The 13,272-nt window shown below is 47.8% G+C and overlaps 6 protein-coding genes across 6 annotated transcripts; 4 read left to right on the plus strand and 2 right to left on the minus strand.

Annotated features, from left to right (window-relative positions):
- Positions 1 to 1,452: 1,452 nt before the first annotated feature.
- AGABI2DRAFT_78141 (hypothetical protein) lies at positions 1,453 to 2,866 on the minus strand (the record flags this gene model as incomplete). The annotated part of the gene is made up of 3 exons (XM_006456502.1): positions 1,453 to 2,288; positions 2,376 to 2,519; positions 2,578 to 2,866. 3 exons carry the CDS (start codon positions 2,864 to 2,866, stop codon positions 1,453 to 1,455), a joined length of 1,269 nt encoding a protein of 422 aa, XP_006456565.1.
- Positions 2,867 to 3,151: 285 nt separating this feature from the next.
- On the plus strand, positions 3,152 to 4,480 carry AGABI2DRAFT_195637 (hypothetical protein). The gene is made up of 9 exons (XM_006456503.1): positions 3,152 to 3,349; positions 3,400 to 3,576; positions 3,649 to 3,777; positions 3,833 to 3,872; positions 3,936 to 3,989; positions 4,040 to 4,113; positions 4,172 to 4,205; positions 4,259 to 4,312; positions 4,367 to 4,480. The coding sequence occupies exons 1-9, from the start codon at positions 3,333 to 3,335 to the stop codon at positions 4,409 to 4,411; spliced, it is 624 nt and encodes a 207-aa protein (XP_006456566.1). The 5' UTR covers positions 3,152 to 3,332; the 3' UTR covers positions 4,412 to 4,480.
- Positions 4,481 to 4,569: 89 nt separating this feature from the next.
- Positions 4,570 to 5,305, plus strand: AGABI2DRAFT_195638 (hypothetical protein; the record flags this gene model as incomplete). Its single annotated transcript, XM_006456504.1, has 6 exons — positions 4,570 to 4,633; positions 4,687 to 4,745; positions 4,800 to 4,821; positions 4,913 to 4,971; positions 5,026 to 5,070; positions 5,128 to 5,305. 6 exons carry the CDS (start codon positions 4,570 to 4,572, stop codon positions 5,170 to 5,172), a joined length of 294 nt encoding a protein of 97 aa, XP_006456567.1. The 3' UTR covers positions 5,173 to 5,305.
- A 2,121-nt stretch (positions 5,306 to 7,426) lies between these two features.
- On the minus strand, positions 7,427 to 10,222 carry AGABI2DRAFT_122461 (hypothetical protein; the record flags this gene model as incomplete). Its single annotated transcript, XM_006456505.1, has 5 exons — positions 7,427 to 7,489; positions 7,553 to 9,477; positions 9,535 to 9,628; positions 9,709 to 10,009; positions 10,059 to 10,222. The coding sequence occupies 5 exons, from the start codon at positions 10,220 to 10,222 to the stop codon at positions 7,427 to 7,429; spliced, it is 2,547 nt and encodes an 848-aa protein (XP_006456568.1).
- Positions 10,222 to 11,277, plus strand: AGABI2DRAFT_139276 (hypothetical protein). Its single transcript, XM_006456506.1, has 4 exons — positions 10,222 to 10,436; positions 10,483 to 10,826; positions 10,879 to 11,006; positions 11,058 to 11,277. The coding sequence occupies exons 1-4, from the start codon at positions 10,320 to 10,322 to the stop codon at positions 11,174 to 11,176; spliced, it is 708 nt and encodes a 235-aa protein (XP_006456569.1). The 5' UTR covers positions 10,222 to 10,319; the 3' UTR covers positions 11,177 to 11,277.
- Positions 11,278 to 11,707: 430 nt separating this feature from the next.
- On the plus strand, positions 11,708 to 12,909 carry AGABI2DRAFT_211603 (hypothetical protein). Its single transcript, XM_006456507.1, has 5 exons — positions 11,708 to 11,778; positions 11,966 to 12,051; positions 12,107 to 12,439; positions 12,498 to 12,623; positions 12,683 to 12,909. Exons 2-5 carry the CDS (start codon positions 12,019 to 12,021, stop codon positions 12,800 to 12,802), a joined length of 612 nt encoding a protein of 203 aa, XP_006456570.1. The 5' UTR covers positions 11,708 to 11,778; positions 11,966 to 12,018; the 3' UTR covers positions 12,803 to 12,909.
- Positions 12,910 to 13,272: the final 363 nt, after the last annotated feature.

Below are 13,272 nucleotides of genomic sequence, written 5' to 3' on the forward strand. Positions count from 1 at the left end.
ATTATAAGAAGCATGCAGCCGATCGCCCAAATCTTAGTCCATAAGCCGATCAACAAGTCCGCCTGAGATCAGCCACATTGGGCCCGAACATATGAGCGAGCCAAGAATATCAAACAGAGCGCAGACATAGCATATATATGAGTCGCATGGACATGGCGGTTCGAGCGCATCAATCCCTAAATTTTCTTAGGCCATCCGGTCCGAACCATAAAGAATAATAACTGCTGTCTTCACTGAGATGTTAGTGCCTTAATAGGCGTCCGCTCCACTGCTGGGCTGGACCCTGGTGGTGATTGTGAAAACGGTGCCTCAAGAGAGATGATAAACCTATATTTGTTTACTTGGGCGATGGTTGCATTGATCAAGAAAAGCGAACCCGGCTCCAATGGAAGGAAATTGATATTCACCGACCGAAGTCCGCGGCCTTTTCCTTTCTTCCCTCGCAAAGATGCTTTCGTTCCTTGTGATATGGAGGAGGGAGGACATTATGCTTGGGATAAAATCGCTGATGCCGGTTATCGGGAAGGGGTGCGAAGGACGATGTCAGAGCGTTACCAATGCGGCAAAAGGCGAGGTCACGATGAGAACTGTGCGAATAGAACCTTACATGTTGTGGATAGAAGCATGCTTTAAAACAATGGCATCGGTGGATTACTAGCGACGATCTCCGTCATGACGTAGACTCCACTAGGTTTCCAGAGGTCTGGAAAGAGATACAGATAAAAAAAAATTATCACGCCTCAACGGACGCATATCAGGGTCTTCCGCGTGTCCTAGTGCAGTGAGAGATTTTAAAATCAGAGCATGCTGTAAACCTACTTATCCTACCCCTTTGCGAGAAGGGCATCAATGATCGGGAATTCTGATTCGGGACGACTAAATTACGGTGTATTCTTCTCTTTGAGCACATGCATTTTCCCCAGATGATCCACGAGGCAATTCATTAAGCGACGAACTTTCACTTCGAGAACCACGCATGGTGACAGGAGAGCATGGACATATCAGAGGTGGTAGGTATTCCTACAGAAATAGTGGTTGCCAGACTTGACAGGTAGACTGTCAAAGTTTCCCAAACCTTGACCGCCTGTTCTACGTCGAGTGATCCAATAGAATATTCTGGGTTGATCATTGCTTTCAATCAAGGGCCACAACACCTGTCCCGCGAACCAAGATTTCACGAAATTCCGCTATACTGTGACGTTTGCATGCTCATAATACGTGAGGACGGATTCGAACCCTGGACCTTGAGGCTAGAAGACGGAAGGCGGAAATAAGTGGGAGCTTGGCGCTCCCGTGATGATGTCGACATAGGAATGGAATCAGGGGAGTATATTCACGCCATGAGACAAAAAAACCAATCATGAGCCGGTGGAGAGTACAACAAAAGCCCGAAGGCATGAATAAATGACAGAAAACCAAGGATTCGATGAGGAGATCATCGTCCATGCCCATTCACATATGGTGGAAATGGAGGAGCAGAAACGCTGTATCCGGAATCATGTGGAGGAGGAGGTCCTGGATGCAGATAAGTATTGGATCCTGGGGCAGGGGCGCCGGGCGGCTCGATAGGGGCGATGAATTGGTCGGCTTGTGGACTGTATGGACAGGTTTGAGGAGAGCGTTCGGACGAATTTCGGACAGGACATACCCAAAGCAAACCCTCAAAACGTCATTCAACGCCCGCTCCTTTTCATCCCTAACTCTCCTCAGCTCATGCTTTGTAGTTTTGAGTTCTTCTATCAATGAATCATGTTGCTCCAAAGCGTAGCGATGTTTCGCTTTCATTAAGAGATACATCACCATTGCTGGTGTCCTCCCTTTGATAAGCCCAGTCTTGGAATCCACCTGCTGCGCTAGATATTCTGGAAGAACATCCGCGGAAGCGTCATTCTCTTCGTTAACCCCATTAGAAGGCCCGTCTGATGGGAAAGGTGCTGAAGAATAAGGCGGGCGATGGTGGGGGCTGGGTGAGCGTTGTGGGCGACCGTTTGCGTTTGGAGGGCCATTGAAAATGTCCTTATCTCGATGAGTGATCTGGGTGATATCATCAATGAGCTCAGAGGGTGTGCGAGGTTCAACTTTGAAAGTGTTGAAGCCGGGTGGTCCAGCGTGGGTAGAAGACGAAGGACGTGAAGACGCTGGCATGAGAGTAGGAGCGGAGGAAGATTCCTCAGCGCCTCTCTTGCGCTTTCTATTTCCGCCTCTGCCGGGAGCGGGCGGTTCGATGTTGTGTTGCAAACGCATGTGTTTGGCAAGGGCGTCAGAGCGAGTGAAAGACTTGTCACATTCTAAAGAAGTGAGTTTAAAAGAGGTGGCCATAAAAATAAATGAAATCTTCTTAATCGAAGATTGGACACGTAAGGTAGCTAACTTACCGGGCTTAGGGCAAGTAAAAGGTTTCTCGCCGGTATGCGACCGGATATGTGATATTAAAGCGAACCTTGAAGTCTGTGGTAAACCGCGGCGTGGGCACGTTGCCCATTCACATGTATAGCTTGATTTATGGACGCCAATATGTTCTAGGCGCCAATTGAATTCCCGGGGAAACACGTTTTTTCCAAAAGAACCCGGACTCACCATTGTGGATGTGATCAATCAAAGTCGGAAGATGCGTATATACAATTCCACAATCCTGCCACTGACACGTAACACTGTCCTCTGGGACGACACCGGAGTTTACACCTTCAGGGACCAGGGAGCCGGATCGAGAATGAAGTACTGAACCGGGCTCTACAGAGAATTCGCTCGATGAATCATGATCATCGGCAACAACGCGGGGTGGCGAGGGTGGTGCGGAAGACGCAGGAGACGCGGGGGTTTTGTTTATGTCGTCTCGCGGTGTGTCCAGAGTTCGTCGCCGAGGCATTAGGACGTATGTTATGTTCTCCCCGGAATCTCCATTTTCGGCGCGACAATGGCGCCCTTTCGGTGTTTGATTCTGTTTGCTAGCAGCTTCCGCTTTCCAAATTCCGACAGATCTCCTATCTGGATTAACTTATAACTTAACGTTACCCAGCCCACAGGTCTGTTCAAAATCCAAAGCAATGCCCTAGCAAACGTACGCCCTATGAATGTGCCAGACGTTCGTGCCCATATGGCGTGTCTCAAATGATTTGCATAGTCTGGCATTTCGAGACGTACTACGGTTCAAGTGAGTTATCTCTAGAGTTGTACCGTTGGTTGACTGACGCCGTTTCCCCGTTACCTTCCCACGGATCGCCACAAGAGCTAAAAAGGAAACTCAACATAGCCCTTGACTTTGCATCAGCTGACTCATCCGTGCTACTACTCTTGCTCCCTCCCTGAATTACTGCCATTGCTTGACTAACATCATGGCCATGGAAAGACTGTTAGTCCCCGTCCTCTCAATTTTAAGCCGCATTGACAATTTCTTTGCAGCCGCCGGCAAATTATGCAGAATGACCAAAGCGGTACTTATCGCTTCAACGATGATACCGGCGGCGCTACCCAAATCGCGTCCCCGAAGGGTGGGGACTTCCTCTCGAGTGAGGCATCAGCAGCGGATCATTATGGGCATCCGGATAAATGTCCTGTCGGTCGCATCTTTGAAAGTCGGTGCGTTGACTCGCCTCAACCAGACTGTGGGCATCATCATCTTATGAGGCCTTTTGTTGCTCTTTCATGTAGGAAGGCTTGTTATGATGCGAAAGTTCATCGAGCGCCCATGAAAGGTATTCTCGGCACTGTCAGTGAGGGTGCTTATTCGATAGTGATGAATGATGGGTATGAGGATGATGTTGACGAGGGCGACGTGGTGTGGGTCGTACGCTCTTCAATCTCAGTAGATCTGTGTCTCACCCTACAAAAACAGCTATTACACTGGAGCCGGAGGGCAGGAGAACTTTGGCAGTGTACGTCCTTAGCACTATCCTTCTTGGCCTTAAAAGTATCACTGACTCCATCATTTTTTACAGTCGGTACAAATCAAGGATCAAAGCTTTGATCACCTTGATAATCGCACTCTTCAGGTAGGTGGTTTCCGTGGAGCACAAGTTCACCCTAACTTTTGAGCGTAAAGAGGAATATCGTTACGAAGCATCCTGTGAGAGTCATCCGTGGAAGCAAGAATTCTAAATATGGGCTTTTCAGAGGGTGAGCTTCGTCGACGTTTATGATACCTCTCTCTGACTGTGACGCATTGCTTCGTTAGATACCGTTATGATGGTTTATATGATGTAGTCCACGTAAGTGCTTTGTCTATTGAAATATGTCACCCAGCTGATTCGTATATGCACAGGCAGACTATGCTAAGGGAAAACGCGGTTATCAAATTTGTAGATTCAAGCTGCAAGTGAGATCCCATCCTTTTCTTTTCAATCGAAGAAGGTATTAACTATTAATGCAGAGACGTCCTGGACAACTGCCTTTGAAAGATTTGCCGCGTATGTAACACTCTGCTTGATACCATAATGCTTCAGCTTTGTATTTTTATAAACCATATTGGGCTATGTTATTGCTTTTTGTCGCGGTGTGACTGAAGACGCGGTTATCACGTGGAATAAGCGTAACGTTCACAGCATAAACTGGGCATTACACTTTCCTTTGACCATGTCACAAGAGCCCGAGGACGTGAAGCCAAAGCTTAATTTGACTGTCCTTTACGAGGGAGAATGTGCGTTATCTGTCGTGCCGGAATCGATGCTCCATCGTGATTTTCTTTCGCAGCGATCACCGTCAAAGTGAGACCTACAATGCAATTTTCCAAGATTTTTCAAGCGGCAGAGGTGTGTGCGCTTAACCTCCAACTGCCTTGGAAGCTATTTTGACTTTGTATATAGAAACGGTTTCAAAAGGAACCCGGTGCGTCCTCACTTCCACAAAGTTGGATCCATCGACCTAATCAATCATGTCCAATACCTCGTCTTGTGAACGGGCATTACGCTGCAAATAGGCACCTTCCGATTCACATACGATGGGCAACGAGTAAATGCAAATGATACACCAGGAGACGTTAGTTCCTCTTTTCTTCGCGCATCAATTTATTTTAAATGCGGTTTATTTCAGTTAAACATGGAAGAGGGTGATCAGATTGATGCTCATTTGGGGCAGGTACGCCTCTTTCTTGTTTCCCCCTCTCTCACATGTACTCATGCACTCTCATGTTAGGTGGGCGGTTGTTTTGAACATTCCTTTTCGGGTCTTGCTGTTTGAAAGTAAGAAAATATATCCAGCCCTGCTTGATGCACGGTGTACTTGACACCCAACGATGTCGCTATATTACGTATGTCTTTATATAATTTCAGAATTAGACCTACCATGCAACTGCGTGGAATATCGCTTGCTTACGATCTTTTGACTATAAAGAAATTCAAGACCAGATTGGGAGTGCATAGTCGGATCTCAGCGTTCAATGTTCAGCGTTCAGCCTCGAACCTTCCTCGATAACGACGATTCTTCTCAAGCCTTTCCTTGGGGTTGAACTCGTGCAGGACAACAAAGCTCATCGGATTGTCCTGCCCCTTTTTAACCCGAAGGTTTAGGGACGGTCGTAGCGAACCGGAGTAGGAAATGAGACCTCGCCAGGAAATGAGCTCCACCTGGAAAACGTATATAAACCCCCCACCCCTCGCTTTTCTTCTCTCATCTCCCTTGACCTCGAACCAATACCTTCTACACTGAAATCTCTAGTCGCGTTCGAGCGCTCCTCGATGCCTTACCTTTGCTCCTACTCACGACGCTTCTCGTCTTTACTTGGTGTGTGTTTCCTTCCATGTACATGGGTTAATCCGAGCTAACATTTGATCCAGCGGCCTCGCGTCATTGACACGGCCCATACGCGTTATTCTTGCACGACGCTGACGATCATCAGGTGGGTCTGGGCTCATCGGCACTTTAACAAAGACACTGATAGTCGATCCGATTCAGCTTTTCGTAATGGCCTTCCGATGGGCCTTCGTGCACGTCTAGGTAGCTAAGCGTAGGTCACCAACATCATTCACTCATGCATATATGCATACAGCTAGTCGACGTTGTCAACTTCGGTGCTTCTTTCTACTATCGGGACGTATCCGACTACTGGGATACCACCACCTTCGTGTATGTGCGCAGGTAAGCCAAATGAATCGCTCGTGTTACACTGACTCACATGTTTTCCAGCGAGGGCACCACACCTCATCGATCATTTTGTGGCAGCGTTGCAGTTAGGCCCGCGTCTGGGTCTAGGTAACTGACCACAAGCCACCAGAATCCTGTACTCACACATATATGCATACAGCTCGAGTTATCCTTGTCTGCCTAAATGGAAACCGACCCGCCGCCTATGCTTGTGTATATACATGGTAAGTGACCTATTGTGCCTTTATAAACACCTTCTCAACGGTCTACAGATTCTTTTCTTTTTCTTTTTCTTCTTCTCGTGTTCATCCGTATCTTTGTTCGCTTCGGCTCTTGAAGCCGGGTTCCTCATGTTCTCGCCTGAACCACAAGACGCCTAGGTCAATTGCCCTGTGTAACGCGGGGGGGCTTTCCTAGGCGATACCCTACATGGCCACTGGATCCTCTGTGATTCACTGCGCTCTCCGGAAAGACTTCGGTCGCGGGCCATCCTGCATTGGCAGGGTGGTCCGGGGGTGTGGGATTCGCTGAACGTCTTCCCCTGATCCCGAAGGCGGGATTGAATGAAGGCTTGAGCTTTGGAGCTTGTGCTGATGGAAGCTGTTTGCATTGTACTTGATGTATTTTCTTTCTATGATATTCAAATCCAATACTTAATGGAAATTTTCATGATCGCATAATCTACAATGACCATAGTCCACGTGAAGGACAGGTACAAGTTGAATGGCGTAGCGTACAATGTCAGATCGTCATTGACACGATTTCTACCGACACGCAAACATATGTGACTTAGATCAACAACGGTTTTGACGATTAACGAGAGTGGTGGATGTGTTCGACTGGGGTGGGGGGAGGGGAAGGTGAGAGGGAGTCATCTACACAAACAATAACTGTACAAATACACAAACAAAAGAATTCACTATACAAGGAGCGACGAAACGGGAAGGAACAAGAGGTGGGCGTAAAAACAGTAGCAGTTCTAATACAGATCGTCACGTCGTGGATTCAAATCTTGTGTGATCAGAGGCGGAAAGAGAGAAAGAACGTGAGTATGTGATAGTTGTGAAGAGAAAGAGTAGGAAAAGATATCCACCATGAAAAAGCGGAGGTGGATTGGAGGAAGGGAAAAAAAGGGAGTCTGGTGAGAGATACAGTGGGAATGAATCTACACATAGCAGAGTATAGACACCAAGATTACGAAGAAAGAAAATAGGAAATGGAGATGGAGATGGAAAAAAAACGGATGGAAAACAGATATTAGGGACTACAACAAATGAAAAAAGAGTGGATAGCAGACTGTTGAAAGTCTTCTTATTATCGCAATGAATCAAAAAGATCCAAACGCCCTTGCTCAAGCAGCCGGAGATTGCGTATAATACCTCTTCCACAACGTATTCGCGAATTCCGGATCAGTCTAAACAAAACGCCCATCAGCGAGGGAAGGCCAAAAAGAACAAACATGGAAAATTGAACGTACCTGAATAAGTGTCAATACTTCCCTAACAAACTTATTCCTCTCATGAGCGGTAGGTCGTCTATGTTCCGGTTGTTCAGATAACCCAGTCAACAAAGCTGAAAGCACTTTTTCAGAGTGCACAGGACCCGTCTGTGTCGTATCTGGAGGTAATTGCTGTTGTTGTTGTTGTTCAACCTCCGTCGTAATACCTGAACCGCTACCAGCAGCGGTAACAGGTTTTTTCAACTTTCGTCTATTCCTCTTCTTCTTTTTCGCGCTTCCATTCACACCATTGCTTTCTCCAGACACCGAAACCTCTTCATCATTACCAGTCGGAGCTGCGGTCGTGTGACTCTGTCCTTGGATGGACGGAATTTCCATGGGGGAAGAAGGTGAAGGTGATGCCGGTGGTGAATTTTCACTAAAAGTCACCGGTACCGGTACATTCTTCCCATTCAAATTCATCATCATCCCTGCTCCATTCTCCTTCACCCTCACATCACCAGCACTCCCAGTTTCACCACCACTAATCTCCCCTGCAAAATTCGCGTTCAACGCTTCCAAAGTCGGGAAATCCCAACTCTGTTCAATAGCTTTTCGTTCTCTAGCATTAGCCTCCAACTTTTCTTGTTTACTAACATTCTTCTTCTTCTCTTTCTTCTTCTTCCCTTGTGTCGTCGTCGGAGTCGTCGAATCTTCTCTTCCTGTTGGTAGAGGCACGATAGTCGTACCATTTTGTTTTGTCGTTCCCCCAGTAGAAGAACGTAATTTTTGTTGCTTTTTCTGCGCACGTAAAAATGCAGCAGGATCGCTTAATGCACTCATATCCTCCCAATTCAATTCAACAATATCACTCTCTCCTTCACCTCCACCACCACCTCCTCTCTCTTCCTCTCCGCTCGTAATTTCCTGTGTTTGACGAGCATAAGGCCATAATTCCGAATTAGGTTCGAAAGGAACTAGAGGACGTCCATTCCGAGGTTTCGTTTCTCCATTAGCTTTACCAGCAGCAGCAGCAGCAGTTGCCTTGGCATTGGCATTGGCGGACGACGTAGCTGAAGCGAGATTTTGTACATGTTGATTATGCAAGAATGTTTGCCTAGGTGTCGCATCCCCATGGGTCGACCCCCCTTGTCCAACACCCAAACCTGAGTTCTTGAATGCCGAATCCGAAAATAAATGCTGCGTTGGTTGTGTTTGTTGATTTAAAGGCGCTCGTATTTGGATCGGCACAGATCGTCCTAATGCATGGGCTGCGATAGCACCCAATCCACCGCCGCCACCCCCGCTCCCATCAGAACTGGACCCAGCATGACTGTCATCCTCATTATCCCCGTCCCTCGAACTCGGATGTGAAGGCGAATGACTGATATGTTTGGCATTAGGACCATCGATGGCATCAGCGCCTGGTGAAGAACCAGAATAGGAAGCTAAAGAGGATGCAGCTGAGGGAGTGCGCGAGGGGGGGAGACCAAGTAACGAACCGATGACATTTGGACTTAAGACTTGAGGCGAAGGTGAGGCTTTTGATTTTGGCGTGTGCGAGCGAAAGGGAATCGTGGATTGTGGAAGTGTTGGCGGAGGCGGGTACGATAACGAGGATAGCGCCGACGGCACGGGTTGTTGTTGCTGTTGTGAATAGGGGCCGGGAGCAACTGCAGATGCAAAGATAGTATCGAGGAGACCGATTCCAGTCGATTGTGGGGGCGGTGGCGAACTGGGGAGGGCACCAGGTAAGGGCGCTTGCGGATACGTTGACGAACTACCTGCACCAGCGAAAAGCGACTGCAAGGCGGAGGTAGGTGCGGGGGTCGTTGATGATGTCAGCTGTGGATTTTGCACTTGCTGCGGCAAAAACTTGGCAAAGAGTTTGTCGACATCGGATAATCCAAGTGCATGGGCCGTAGGATGCACGGTTTGATGATTGGATTGCTCTGGGTCTCCCTCTAAAACAAGCGGATGAGGCATGTTTGATCGAGTCACAAGACCGTATACTATCTCACCATTGGAAGCTGACGTGGTTGTGCGGTTGAATGGATTGGCAGGCGGTGGCCTGTCTGGACCGTAGCGGAAGTGTTCTGGATAGGGAATGTTTTTCTTGATATAGGAGTGCAATCTGTTGAGTCATAAGAGCCTTTTAAGAGGAAGATGGACGATAAAGCGTGCCTGGGCAGTACGTGTTGCAAGGACTCGCTGCCATCGGTGGAAAACGTCCAGAGTCCGATAGTTTGGGACTCGCCCTTTTCGTTAGTGGTCGGAGCTTCGGTATAAGCGTATATATCGGAAAATTTGTCCGGGAGGGTAGAAGAAAGCTTTTGCTGTATAGCGTCGAGTCTGGCGGCAGTATAGCTGGGATATGACCGGAGCATGACATAGCCGCTGTGTGCAGTGATGTCGTCTTCTGGGTAGAGACGCTGGATGTAGTCCTCCATTCCTACGCGGTTGAGGATGTAGAAGCCATAGGGGGGATATGATTCTCTGTGCACGTGGATGAGCAGGGGAACTCGGAGGAGTGAGAGGGACGGACCGTTCGTAGAGAAACATGCTGCCCTCGAAGCCCTGTTTCTCCCATTTCTTGCCGTTGTGGTGGTAGACGCAGACATGGCTGAACTGGTCGAAAATGGAGGTGATGGACGGATCCCTGCGGCGGAGGACTTTGAGGTTGGAGTGGTATCTGGAGGCGGGGGACATGCGCGCATTTGGCGGCGGCGCGCTGCTCGACGCCGACAGCTGGCTGCGGTGTTTCTGCTGGCGGGTCTGTTGCGGGGACGATGTGCGGGACAGCGACATGGCGGCCACCAGCAGGTCTTCTGTTGTTCCTTGTTTGCTTCCTCTACCCTGCCCGCCTCTATGTAAAGCGTCGCTGCGGTCGCAGAGCAGCATGGCTCTTGACCTCAGAGACAAGGTAGGCCACTTTTCTTAGAACGTGTATCTCTACTGAGCCACGATAGGAACTGTTCCCGGCTTTTGAACAGCTACCTTCCGACACCCCCGACGATGGCTACGACGTTGACTACTTCGAATTCGACGAATATTTGGGTATCATAGAACCCATCCACCACTGGTGCCTCCTCGTAGAAATCACCGAAGTCGTCCCCTACATTCGCCCCACGTACTATGGCAAGGACGTAGATGGAACTGCTGTATTCATCGTTTTCTACACCGACGATCGTTCCCCCCAGATCGCGCGCAACTGCAATGTGGGGGATACGTTGGCACTCATGTACGCCGAAACACACATGTTCAATGACGGACAGGTGGGCATTCGAGTCGACTCGGATGACTATGTCAAGGTGTGCCATCTCATTCCATTACCGCGACTTCAAAATATAACTACGTTTTTAGCTGTTCCATTCTACACTACAAGGTGTCTTTCGAATTGACGAGTTGCTCAACTCAAAGATGACGTCTTGTCACCTTTGCGACAAACCAGCGAAATCTCAGTGCATAAACTGCGAGGTCAAATATTGCAGCAAGGTATATATATACCATACTTTCTTACTCGCCACTTACCTTTTGTCGATGTAGGATTGCCAGGTCGCCGACTGGAAACCCAGGCACAAGGATGAATGCAGAGTAGGAAAATGCATCAAACAGTGGAAGTCCTTCAATTGGTGGGACTTTGACGATTATAGAAGTCTGTAAAAGGTGCAACTTTACTCCAGCTTTTTTAATTTTTCGAGCCATGGCATAACTACGGTTAATACTAGTCGATACTCCCCCTTTAATCGATTGCATTCAAGCCTCGTTACGAACCTTCAGTATACCGGACGCTACAAATCAGCGCAGGTTGGCATTGCGCTATTCTTAGAATACCATCATCAGAGCAAGTTCCCCGATGATGTAACTTGACCCCCACCTTCACTAGTTCATACATTTCACTGTGCCCACTCTGAGTGTCTCCAGCCTCGCAGTCCTTCCAACGATACACCGCAGGAAGACATATGGCACAAATGGGTTCCATCCGCCGCTCCTGCCACGATGCTCGATGCACGAAGCTGAGCTGGGGAAAGGCTCTTTCCAAATCACTCAATGTCATTCGATGCGAGATTTAAACTTCCGCAAGGTAAAAGTTCGGATGGAAGGAGTCTATATCTAGGCTCGGGTCTCAGATTCATTGACACGCTCTGACCGAATGTCGGCGCCTCGTGCCTCAAGGTCTCAACTTTCACAAGCAAGTTGGGCAACTAGTTTTCCCGTCGAAGGTTATTACCACCTACTTAGGCTTCCTGCTCCAAACTTCGAAAGTGGGTGTCCCTTACCCCCGGTCGTTACATGAATTCCGCGCGTAGGGTCGATGCTTGAGGACCAAAAATAAGCACGATCTATGTCACCGGACCCACTATGCGCATATGACTACTGGACTTCTAGCTCCCATTAATCTCCCTGCCTCATGTGAAAGCTTGCTGTTTGACTTCCATAACGGCACCGCAGGCTCCAAGAGTGTATAAAAAGCAAAGCTCAGGTCATGCTGGTATCATAGCGGTATGACTGTCTACAACCTTGACATCAAAGACAAGGTATAGACATTCATTCTCATGTATACTCTCTCTTAATACCTTCCCTGCTACTCAGAAATTGTTCCCAAACTTTACACAGCTACCTTACGATAATGACTACGATGTCACTTTTTACAAGGAAGACGCAGAATCAGGAATCTTACGTCCTCGCCACCATTGGTGTTTCCTTGTAGAAATCACCGAAATCGTGCCATGGCTTCGTCCAATGTATTATGCCAAGGATATCGACGGGCAGAGTGTGTTCATCGCTTTTCATACAGATGATCGTTCCCCACATATTGCTCGTGAATGCAAAGTGGGAGATACTATGGCGATTATGTATGCCCAAAGTCATGCGTTTATGGATGGAAAGATAGGCATTCGAGTCGAATCGCATGATTACGTTAAGGTGGGTTTTAATTTAAAATATTATCGTGTAGAAGGTGACTTCTCTGTTTTTTTTTCAGCTGTTCCATTGTAGTCTCGAGAAGGTTTTTGATGTCGGCGAGGCATTGATCTCAAAATCGTGTCATGTCTGTGACAAACCAGCGAAATCCCAATGCGTGAACTGCGCAATGAAATATTGCAACAAAGTATAGTATCTTATTGTTCCCACTTCGCATCGTCCATCACTGAACTTGATTTGATTTAGGAATGCCAAACTGCTGACTGGAAACTTAGGCATAAAGAGGAATGTAACATAATAGGAAGGTGCTTCCTAAGGTGGAGATGCTTTGATTGGTGGAGATTCGAATTCTTTAGGACGCCGTGAATATGAAGGGGGTGGTTCAGTTGGTACGACCAGTATTGATGACATGGCGGTACTTTGTACTCTTGTCTCTTCAAATAGAACGTGGACCACGATTCGCATGGGCTGTTAAAAAAAATCTGAAGGTCACCTTCGAGAGAGGTTTTAAATACCGAGTCAGAATTGACAACCTCGACATTGAATTCTACCGAATCTTCGTTAGTAACGTGCGTGTCCATGGGATCCCCAAGATCGTTGAAACCCGTGCACCGGCCTGAATCCCTCTGTTTCAATAGGAAAACAAGTCTTATCCTTTCGTCCCAGTTAACTGATTAAATTTGCCTTATTCATCTGAACAGGTTTCTCAATGCTATGAATGTACAATGGATCGGACAGAGAAAAGATGGCAGGAAGCCGTGCAGGAACCTCCTCAGAGTGTTCATCGTGGCACATCAAACCAAGTCATGGTACTGAAGCATTTACTATCTTATCTT

This window comes from Agaricus bisporus (assembly GCF_000300575.1).
Source record: "Agaricus bisporus var. bisporus H97 unplaced genomic scaffold AGABI2scaffold_13, whole genome shotgun sequence".
NCBI lineage: Eukaryota > Fungi > Basidiomycota > Agaricomycetes > Agaricales > Agaricaceae > Agaricus > Agaricus bisporus.